Source organism: Haliotis rubra, unplaced genomic scaffold, assembly GCF_003918875.1.
Source record: "Haliotis rubra isolate DU_JTF1 unplaced genomic scaffold, ASM391887v1 Scf711, whole genome shotgun sequence".
Taxonomy (NCBI): domain Eukaryota; kingdom Metazoa; phylum Mollusca; class Gastropoda; order Lepetellida; family Haliotidae; genus Haliotis; species Haliotis rubra.
Window position 1 is genome coordinate 357,144 of NW_025767426.1, and position 12,124 is coordinate 369,267.

Genomic DNA, 12,124 nt, shown 5'->3' on the forward strand with positions numbered 1-12,124 from the left:
AATCGATACAGTTCAGAGTCATCTAAGTCTGGGGATAGAAAGCTCCATTTGTGATTGAAATTATTTATTTTATTATTTTTGTTGATATATGATTTTCACAAAGTATATTTCCTTTAGAGTTTTTATATATAAAGTTAGATTTGGAAGCATATTTTTAATGCTGAATATGTGAATACGTCTCTTCGCGTCAATGATGATGTGATTTAGTATTCTATTTTCATGTAGAGTACCAAACCAAACACTGTTTTATTATAGTATCAATGGATGGGGATATAAATTGTTAGGCAGTGGGTATGTAGTTGTTTACATTAAGGTCCGAGGGAGTTGTCACCCCCAGGACCCGTTACACCATTCTGTTGCTGGCTGGTGGGTCGAAACTTAGTCTCACAAGTCGGGAAATATTGGTCAGCTTGGCTCTTGCTCTGGCGTATATCTGGTTTTAATGCACAAAGCGTATTAGCTCGGGTAGTATATTTTATAGCCTTGCTCCAAGGATTTACTGAATGGATGTATAGTAATTCTATCCTTTAAAGAGGCAAGTCTAGATTAGCGGACAGTACAAGGACGCCAGACTGTTATTCATAGTTTTTTTAGAACTTTTCATTTAAACTATTTATTTGTACTTTAAAGACTTGTGCAAGTCCATATATTTCACAGCCCTTCTTTATAGTCTTAAACAGCTAATCTTATCAGCGCTGCCACCACCATTTTCTTGATACAAGTCAAGATGTGTTTGTTTGTTTGTTTAACTTTCTCAGAATCAATAATAATAGAACTGTGTGTTTGTACCAGTTTTGTCAACACATTTGTCTCAGAGGCACAGCTTCGTGACATATGTTTATGAACCAAATAATTGTGATACCCGGTGTACCTGTAAAGATTAACGTAGCTCGGCCTACCTATGGTAAACGTCATAAACACAAGAAAAGGCAAGTCAGTTGTTCACCTGAGAAAACACGGGAACATGACTGAAGTCCACATAGGGAATTGAGGTATTTTGGTCAATAATGCGTCAACTTGGAAATGAACGCTTCATGATTACCTTTGATATAAATAAATTTCCTCTTTTCAATTTGCTGTGTTGACTGTTTTTATTTTACTGATTAAAATCTTATCCCCTGTGCATATTATATATCTGATTTTGTAATCTATCGCGTATGTACTGCATATTAAACCCAACGCTGCACAAGAGTCAGGTTCAATACTCATATCAGCTTCATACAGGCAAGTATTCGAAGAAGAGAGAGAAAGTACAACGATCTATACATCTTGAGGATCAAGATGTTTCTCGAATACTTATTTCAGTAAGACGCTAGCCCGGGAATCATTCCTCACATGGCTACGATGTTGTTTGGTGTTTGCTTTGACATGCTGTACATTTATGATGGCCAGCAATGGTCAAACAGAAACGTTCAATCATTTAAGCAACTGGTAACAAAGGAGACCTGAGAGACCTGAAACTCGTGACCTTCCTATGTTATCTGACCTCGCTTTCGCTCGGTCAGATACCATAGGAAGGACACTCGTTTCGTATAATTCGTATGTAATGAGACCTCGTGTAGTATTCTCTATGTACGTCAGAGTTATATAGAGAATATCACCCTCGTGTCTTCTGATATCAAATATATCAACACGAGTTGATTAAAGTTGCAACTTTTTACTTTAATCAAGGAGTGTTGGTATATTTGATATCAGATGACACGAGAGTGAGATATTATTTATCATCCAAAATAATTAATTCTTCATCAGTTATCAGTAGAAGAATGACTTTATCTAAACACCAAACTGCCATTAGGCTTTTTTAGCAGTGATCTCAGTGAGGTCATGGCATTGTGATGTCATCAACTATGTAGCATTGTCAACTGTGTTCTTAGTGATGTCATTTGAAGCATTGTGAGGTCATGAACTGATGATGTAATAGAATTATGACAGTTCTACAATGTACAATGTGTGTGTATTTCAGCAGTGTATAATAGTACATTTACAAAGAAATCCATGAAATAATGACTCAAAACGAATTTCCCTCTTGACGTGATGGGACCGCCTCCCTGGCGTAGTGGTTAGAGCGTCCGCCCAGAGAGCGGAAGGTCGTGGGTTCGATCCCCGGTCGCGTCATACGAAAACACGTTAAAGTATGGTACTTGTTGGTCCCTGCCTGGCGCTCGACATTAATGGGTACAACAAGGACTGGTCGGCTCGGAGTTAGTATAATGTGTCTCAGTGGGGTATTCATGCTTCACTGCGGCATGGTATCTCAGTGAGCTTAGCACTATAAAACCAGCTTAAGTCTGGGCTAGTACAAGCAGCCGCATATACACATACACACGCATGCACGTCGTCATATGAGCGAAATATTCTCAAGCACGACGTTAAACCCAATTTCACCTCACCTCACCTTGACGTGATGGAGATAAAGGTGTCAAAACGCATGAAACGCCCGTGCATGCACACACACATTACAACAACGTTCAATATACAAATATCGTGACATGTAATTGCAACAAATAAGAACATACGGCAACAGGCACATAACACCATCGATAGTGATTATTATAACAGAATTATAATCCAGCTTACATACTAATCATGTATCTTACTAGAGATGACAACCTATACATACATCATGATAACAATGAATGATGCGGAATGATAACCTACATCGAAGAAGAAGATCAGATATTTAGGTAAACTTATGCGGAATTGGGAGGGGATTAATGTTTAGCAAGCAACTAGGTCAGCGTTATGCTCAAACTCCGATATGGGGAATACAAATGATATAAATCATTATCCAATTCTAACCAGGATTTCCATGGATGCTGTAAATACTAAATCAAGCCTAAATAATAAAGAGGACAACTAACAAGAAAACTGATTTCGTCCTCGATTTCGCTGCTATGCTGATATTTAGAGTTACAATATTTAGTCAATTTTGAGGCTTCATTGCCTGCGTTTGCAAGGGCGAAAATGTCCATTCTAGGATTCCATAGTTTTCGTGTGTCTAATGCAGTGAAGATAGGTATGTACAGAGTCTACAGACAGACATGTAATTAAATGTTACAAATGTTATATTTAATATTACACTTTCCCAGTATCGCGTGACCAATTAAATGTTGCCTAGTTGTTGTTACCTGTCGCAACCGTCTAAATATTGGTTATTGAATATGTATATTTTGGTAATATGATTTGACTAGAAGCCATTTAAGAGGGGATACGGGTGGAAGTCTTTCCTTTAATATCAACATACTGCACGATCGAAATAAGTAATAAGAATTGCCAAGACCTCGTACTTTGTACTGCCCCGTCTGTACATAACTGACTCCAGTATGGAGTAAGGCTACAGTTCGGGCAAGCATAGAAGACGCCTGTTACCATTATATCATGACGTCCAACCTAATCTGGTTGAGGTGTACTTAAACGGGAAACGTTCAGAATTGATCACGTGAGGCCATGATAAGGGCAGTTTTTGCATTCCATCAGTGTGGTTTGCGGTAATCGGGCGTTCACTTACAAACATGGCCACACAGTCTCTAACATTGAACAATGGCCATAAGATGCCTCTTGTAGGGCTTGGCTCCTGGCAGGTAAGTCTTACTAATATAGGGGCAGTTACAGCTTTTTGAGAAAGGGGTGGGGGGTTGGTGTGTGTGTGCACACTATTGAGAAAAGGAGGGGTGCACACTTCATTTTCACCCAAGTTTCAATGGTCACTTAATAAACTTTCAGGACATAAGAGGGGTGCGCACCCCTGCACCCCCCTCCCTCTTGATCCGCCTATGTTAAATACCAAAACGTGGTGGCGTCTGACGAAAGGGTTCATAAAATCACGCAACTATGACAATCAATTTGGGACAATTATCTTTAACGATACAATCTATAAAGACCCTGAAGAAATCGCAAATGTTTTAAACAATTACTTTATCGCTCAGTCGACTATTGCAGATCCAAATCGAGTTTTGCCCGATACCGAGTTTCCTTGTAACCCATAATTAACTGACATCACTCTAACCCGCGATAACGTCAGAGATATCTTAATGTCACTGGGCACATCAAAAGCGAAATCTTAACAAAATTTTACACCAAAACGCAGCTGTTCACATGCACGATATTTGCACATGCTTTTCAGCAATATGATGCATGATCCTCGAGAAATTCATCTGCATAAGGTTTGCAGTTGGTTCCCCTAAGTTAGTGGAGAAATTCATCTTCGATGTAACCACATATATTTACATAACATATAGTGAGTACTTTAAGTGAGTCTAAACTTTTGGTGGGTAGTATAGATTCGCTTTGATTATGAATCCTGGTATCACATTGTATGTCTGCCTCTGTCACTGATGAAACCAAACGTTTACTGATCCCTTTATTTCACAGGTTTCATCTCCCGAGGAGTGCAAGGACACTATCCGTGCGGCACTGGACGCTGGCTACAGACATATCGACACAGCCTACGCATACCAGAACGAGGCTTTCATTGGGGAGGGGCTCCAGGAATACTTCAAGACCGGGAAGCTGAGGAGGGAGGACATTTTTGTTACAACGAAGGTAAAATGATTATTCTCTTCAACATTAAAACATCGGTGCATTTCGGATTTGTTCTGAAACCTATGATTGGTCAGATTCTGCACTTCACCTGTGCTCATGCGTTCTACTCCACTTAAGGCCGAAGATCTAACTCACTTCAGACTTTTCCATAACATTCTGCTTAATAAGCTGTACCTGTGAAGATCCGGGTTGAAATTGATCCTCGGTAACCCATTCTTGTCATGAGACGCCATCGGGTGGTCACGATCGCTTACTTGGTTGATACATAGACGCCCATGATATCAATCACTGGATTGTCTGGTCCAGACTCGATTATCTACAGACTGTCGTCATACAGCTGGAACATTGCTGAGCCAATTGTGAAACATCAAACAAAACAAAGCATGTATATAGAGACACAACTGAAATTATGTTTAAGGTGGCGTAACTCGCTTATAGGTGAGATAATAAAATACATACTTAAAATACACAAGGAAGTGTCTTCTGAAAATGTTAGAATACCGATTTGTATTTATTGCAGCTTTGGTTGACGTACCATGAGAAAGACCGAATTCCCCTGTGCATCGCTGAAAGCCTTAAGAAGTTACAGTTGGACTATGTGGACATGTATCTTATCCACTTTCCTGTAGGACTGAGAGTAAGTGTTGTTCCACATCATGACAAATCAGTTTCTATGGTATCTGCATTTACTTCATATACCAATATGTCAATGCTACTTTCTGCAGTACTAGATGGTTTTCAGCTCGTCTATGACCATCTGGCATCCGAAGAGAAGAACTGGAATATCCATACTTTCAAAAATACGCAACTGACATTTAAATGATAAATTGAGTCTCCGACCTTGGCATAAAAACTAGAACATATCTTCCAGGCTCTCTCAACCACCATCACACAAAGTAAAATGTTTAGTCAACTTCATTATGTCAAACGGGCTTCAGCTTACTTTGTATTCCAAAAACATCACTCCAGGCTTTCCTTTACATTACGTCCATATGCTCTGATAAAACTTGTATTCCGAAAGAGCTTTAAATTATATTGGCGAAAGAAATAGCTTTCGTTGTGTTCTAGTAAAGACCATCATACATAGTCGGGTTTCAGTTAACTCTCAGTGTGTTTGTACTCTAAAAAACATGGCTTTCCTTTACATTATGTTAATGTGTTGCAATAAAACTTAAATTACAAAACAAGCTTGTACACTATGACTATATATTAATTCGGTGATTTATTTTCCTAAAAATGTTTTTATTCGTAGTACTTTTGTTCTTTTAAATTTCGGCTTAATTTGCCTACAATCGCCAGCGACTGAAGGGATGGTGTAAATCCAGCTAGGGTCCATGCAGGTAGCAAAGGTACTGTAAGTCCCCATGGTCCCTAGCATGGTGATCTACCTTCAGTTATTCGCGATCTATAGCCTATATTTATATTGTGTTGTCCTCTATAGTTAAAATGTTTTAGATTTAATTACTAGTTTTACATTTACATCTGTGACATTTTGGTTGTTTTACTGTCCTTCATTGACAGGATTATATAACCTATCTTTAATTATTCTTAATCTATAACTTGTTTTAGTCACGATATGGCTGAAATATTGCCAAAGTGACTTTAATTTTTAACTCACTCACTCACAAAAACTTTTTTTTTTAAGGTTTACAATAAATTCCGTTGGTATTCCGTGGTAATTCTCAGATCTTTCTCAAACAGGAAACGGGCAAAGGAGAACCTTTACCACTGGATGAAAACAACAAACCTGCATTCCAGGATGTTCTCCTGACGGATATGTGGAAGGTCAGACATCTCCTCGGACTAATTCATACTGTGTTAGTTTTCTGGGGAAAATGTAAATGTATACATATATGGTCAGAAGTTCTACAAATGTTTTGTTGTTGGATGAATGTAAGACCCGTGAAGATCCGGGTTAGAATTGGTCTTCAGTAAACGTTGCTTGTCGTAAGAGGCGACTAACGGGAGCGGGTGTCAGGCTCTCTGACCGGTTTGACACATGTCATCGTGTTCCAATTGCGTAGATCGATGCTCATGCTGATTGTCTGGTCCAGACTCAATTATTTACAGACCCCCGCCATATAGCTGGAAAATTGCTGACTGCAGCGTTAAACAACAACCAACCAACAAAGATGAATGTAAAAGGGAATAGGTGCGCTTCCTGAAAGGTGAAGAGGATTTTCTCCTCTTATATATGATGCCTTGTCATTGATGACATAGGTATGAAAGTGTGAAATTATTGTTTATTCATATTACCTGTAAACTCGTTTCCTGTTATTAATATGCCCAAATGGCTGTTCAACCTATTTAAATGACAACATGTAACGCAATGGTCTTTTACAGGGGATGGAACAGGTGGCTCGTAGTGGCCAAGCCAAATCTATTGGTGTCTCAAATTTCAACATGGAACAGATTGAGAGGATATGCAAGATAGCTGAAATAATACCAGCCACAAACCAGGTACAGGGACACTTTTCAATAACATCAATTTGTGTTTTGAGGGTAAAACGGACGTACTTTCTCAAGGAGGAACAGTGCCCCAGCCTTCATTGCCCCTATTGAACATTATGCAAACTGTTTCCACAATTATGAGAAATCCCCTGTATGGTACAGCTCAAAATAGGAAATTATTTTCTCAGATTTGGAAAGTTATCACAATAATACACAATGAACAAGTAATATGAATATTCAGTACACTATGTCATTTATATCACGTTAGATAAGATAAACATTATTGGAACTTTCACATTTGCAGGTTGAGTGTCATTTGTATCTCCAGCAAGAAAAGCTGTTTCAGTTTCTCAAGGAAAAGGGGATAACTGTTACAGCCTACAGCCCTCTCGGTTCACCAACTCGACCAGCTAACATGTAAGAATCTTAACAAAACAACTGTGACTAACCCCATGTGATTCTAGTTGTAAAGTCATTTTGATTTGTTGTATCTGAATTGATGCAGTACATTGACAGTATAGTCCTTTAAAGAAGAGAGACTATGAGCGATATGGAATGATGCCATTGAAACTTTGTAAACCACCACTTTCCACTTCATACACAGAAAGTGTAACGTTACAAAATCACATCACACCTTCATTCTTATCCTCCCACAACCACCATCCCTATCACTTCCACACACCTCACTTGTGATGTAGTTTAATTTACGCAGTCAACACAAAAGGATGCTACGTATAAAGTGTTACGTTTTCTTTCATTTCCTATCAATCATGTTTACTAATACACTGTGTCCACGCCTTGTAAACAGCCTGAAGGAAGGAGCTCCCAGAGTTCTAGATGACCCAGTTGCTAAGGATCTGGCCACAAAGTATAAAAGATCTGTAGGACAGGTATGTTACACTGACATTGGAATGATGTCCACATATGTGCATGTTGTTGTGATATGGAAAGCACGGCCGATGTGAATCCATTTTATTTATAAGTTTATTATTTATGCAGATTCTCCTCCGCTATCTCGTCCAAAGAGGCATGATTGTTATCCCGAAGAGCAGCAATCCTTCAAGAATTCGTGAAAATGTGAAGGTATTGTTCATTCCTTCATCCCATTCCTATCTCAATGCAATTATAAGTTGATTCGTCAAAGTGTTAATTTTGTTTTCGAAAATTTTAATAAAAATGATAAAATAAGTGACTCACTGTCTGTTTTTAAACACAAATATGTCTCGAAAGGAATTTGTAAAATAAGCTCTTCTGTTACTTTTCAAAGGTTTTCGACTTCGAACTGTCTGGCGATGATGTGTCAAAGCTTGCAGCTCAAGACAAGAAACTGCGTTTTTTTACCGGCTTGGAGTAAGTTCAGTTTTAGTCATGTTTTAAAAAAGATAAAGCATTTTTCCTCTTTGTTCACACATGATCAGTGTGTTTGGTTCTATAACAAATATGTTGTTATTCTATATTTAGCATTATTCCAGCAACATCATGACGGGAGGCACCAGAACCAAGCTTACACATTGTTGAGTCACAAAATTTGAAATTAATGGTTACCATCCATTTTCTGGTGATGAGCAACTGGGTTACCCCAACGCATCTGTTGTAATGAATATGGTAATGGTCATTTATGAAAAAAACGAGATATGTCCTTTTTCAACTGAGATTCTTGAACACTCTGAAGATCCTTTTATTGTGCCTTTGATCCAAAAGAAAACTTTTCATTTCAGATTCAAAGGTCACTCAGAATACCCCTTTGACGAGCCTCTCTGAAATGGGAAATCCGGTTCCGAGAAGTCCTTCATTTGGACACAAATATAAATATAAATATAAATTTTCCTAGCAGCATATTCATAAATAATATGGACCTTCATATATTAACGTCGTTGGGTGTTTTTTTGTGTCTAACACATTTTCAGCTTTTGAGGAAGTGGCGAAGTCACTCTACAAACAAAGAACATGTACAAAGAGATAATTCTACTTTTACCATAGTTGACCATGTAGGTATGTGCAGTAGGTTTATAAAAAGAGAAATAATCTGTACTTATAAGAAATCTCTATGATCTTCTCGGGATTAACTCGCACTATGTAAATATCCCTGATGTGTTTTTAGCCATATAAAAAATATATGCATGTATAAATATAGAGTAAGTTCTGGTTTTCTATCTAAGGCTTGAAAAGATCCTTTCTCGTGAGGGAAAGTAATATACTGGGCCCATAGCAAAGGAACTAGGTTCAAATTGACCAGCCTGCTGAGAGGATCGTACCTTTAAGTTTGAAGAGTGTGGGCAGGCAATTAAGAAATGGCATTTTTCTTCAATATCAGTTAGATTGCAGTGTTTACATAGCGATTCTGGATGTGAGTTATTAGGAGAGTATAGTGACCAAGTTTTATTTAAAAAAGGAACTGTACTACATCATGGTTTAGCTTCCTGGGATTTTTTGTGTGCTTTGTGTTATGGTTTTTTGGTTGTTGTTTTTAATTCTCAAGATTTATAATATCACAGATATACAAAACCGTGATACATACGGCTTAAAGTAGTGCAGCTACATGATTTACAGGTAAGATATTAAAAGATTAATATATTCATAACATGCATAATTCATAAATAGATAACGTATAAATGATGTCAGGTACAAATCGATACAGTTTAGAGTGATCTAAGTACTGGGGAGAGAAGGCTCAATTTGTGATTGAAATTATTTATTTTATTAGTTATGTTGATATATGATTTTCCACAAAGTATATTTTTTTTAGAGTTTTTATATATAAAGTTAGATTTGGAAGAATATTTTTAATACTGCGTAAGTGAATATGTCTCTTCGCGGCAATGATGATGTGATTTAGTATTCTGTTTTCATGTGAGTACCAAACCAATCCATGTTTTTTTCATAGTATCAATTGACGGGGATATAAATTGTTATGCAGTGGGTATGTAGTTGTTTACATTAAGGTCCGAGGGAGTCACCCCTAGGACCTGTTACACCATTCTGTTTCTGGCTGGTGGGTCCAAATATAATCTCACAAGTCGGGAAATAGGGGTCAGCTTGGCTCTTGTTCTGGCTTACCTCTGGTTTTAATGCACAAAGCGTATTAGCTCGGGTAGTATATTTTATAGCCTTGCTCCTAGGATTTACTGGATGGATGTATAGTAATTCTATCCTTTAAAGAGGCAAGTCTAGATTAGCGGACAGTAGAAGGGCGCCAGTCTGTTATTTACATATTTCTTTTAGAAATTTTCATTTAAACTATTTATTTTTACTTTAAAGACTTGTGTAAGTCTATATATTTCACAGCCCTTCTTTATAGTAGTTAGTAAACAGCTAATCTTATCAGCACTGCCACGCACCATTTTCTTGATACAAGTCAAGATGTGTTTGTTTGTTGGTTTGTTTAACTTTATCGAATCAATAATAATGTGTGTTTGTACCAATTTTATTAACACCTTTGTCTCAGAGGCACATCTTCGTGACATATGTTTATGAACCAAATAATTGTGATACCCGGTGTACCTGTAAAGATTAACGTAGCTCGGCCTACCTATGGTAAACGTCATAAACACACGAAAAGGCAAGTCAGTTGTTCATCTGAGAAAACACGGGAACATGACTGAAGTCAACATAGGGAATTGAGGTATTTTGGTCAATAATGCGTCAACTTGGAAATGAACGCTTCATGATTACCTTTGATATAAATGAATTTCCTCTTTCAATCATTTAAGCAACTGGTAACAAAGGAGACCAGTGAATATATATCATTGGTTTCATTTGGAAAGATGGACAGATGGATGGATGGATGGACTGACTGACTGAGTTTGGTTTTACGCCGCTTTTAGCAATACTCCAGCAACATCTCGGCGGGGGACACCAGCAATGGGCTTCACACATTGTACCCATGTGGGGATTCGAACCCGGGTCTTCGGCGTGACGAGCCAACGCTTTAACCACTAGGCTACCCCACCGCCAGATGGATGGGTGGATGGATGGATTGTTGTTTAACGCCACACTCAGCAATATTCCAGCTATATGGCGGCGGTCTGTACATAATCGAGTCTGGACCAGACAATCCAGTGATCAACAGCATGGGAACCGATGACATATGTCAACCAAGTCAGCGAGCCTGACCACCTGATCCCGTCAGTCGCCTCTTCCGACAAGCATGGGTTAATGAAGATCAATACTAAACCAGATGTTCTTAATATGGGTATGTAAGGATATTAAATGTAGCCTAGTTGTTGTTAGTTCAAATAAACATCGGTGATTGAAATTAAGTTTATAATAATACACGATCGAAAAAATCAATAACATGACACGCCACGGTGGATTTTACCAGTGTTATGTAGTGCAATAATCGGGCGCTCACCTACAGACATGGCTACACAGTCTCAGACAATGGCCAGTGTTAGGAACATAACACCATACCATTTGGTAATATGGTTGATCAATGTTTTATATAAACATAGTCATTGCCAAAACCCACAACTAGCAACAGGAATCAGATAAACTCGTCCTAACAAGTAAGTGACAGTAGTATCAGTTTCATGTGGGTTGCTGTAAGCGAAGCAGGAGCAATAAAGACATCGGATGATTACAAACAGCCTGTGTTATGTTGATGCACATGTTAAGATTGGACCAAATAAACTTGCTCGAATGCTTTTCGTAGCCATCCCAACATGTTTGTGTGTTGGATAGGACTGAGGAAACAGCCAGCCATGGCAGTACATCGATATTTCGCAACGTTTGACAGGCATTACCGTGCTACCACGCGATGTAACGTCCTTGTATTGGAACAAAAGAATTTGACCTCGAACGATCGTGATCTCCAATAGATTGTAATTTCATCCTATACCACGACACCTCAACACCCAAACTGACGGTGTTAGGAAGGTAATGCGTGGCTGTGACGTTATCCGTGACGGCTGTAGACCTATGCAGCTCCATCGGAACTTTCCAGGTGCACCATTAAGTAAGCTGTGACTGATTGATTGAGTTTAGTTTTAAGCCGCACTCAGCAATATAACAGCTATATGGTGTCAGCTTGTAAATAATCGGCTCTGGACCAGAAAATCCAGTGATCAACAGCATGAGCATCGATCTACGTAGCTAGGATACGATGACACGTGTCAACCAAGCCTGACCATCC

The 12,124-nt window shown here is 38.5% G+C and overlaps 1 protein-coding gene across 1 annotated transcript; it reads left to right on the top strand.

Annotated features, from left to right (window-relative positions):
- The first annotated feature begins 3,487 nt into the window (after nucleotides 1-3,487).
- On the top strand, nucleotides 3,488-8,765 carry LOC124259167 (aldo-keto reductase family 1 member B1-like). The gene is made up of 10 exons (XM_046693262.1): nucleotides 3,488-3,581; nucleotides 4,372-4,542; nucleotides 5,063-5,179; nucleotides 6,244-6,327; nucleotides 6,886-7,002; nucleotides 7,298-7,410; nucleotides 7,802-7,883; nucleotides 7,993-8,076; nucleotides 8,261-8,343; nucleotides 8,712-8,765. Exons 1-10 carry the CDS (start codon nucleotides 3,513-3,515, stop codon nucleotides 8,752-8,754), a joined length of 963 nt encoding a protein of 320 aa, XP_046549218.1. The 5' UTR covers nucleotides 3,488-3,512; the 3' UTR covers nucleotides 8,755-8,765.
- Nucleotides 8,766-12,124: the final 3,359 nt, after the last annotated feature.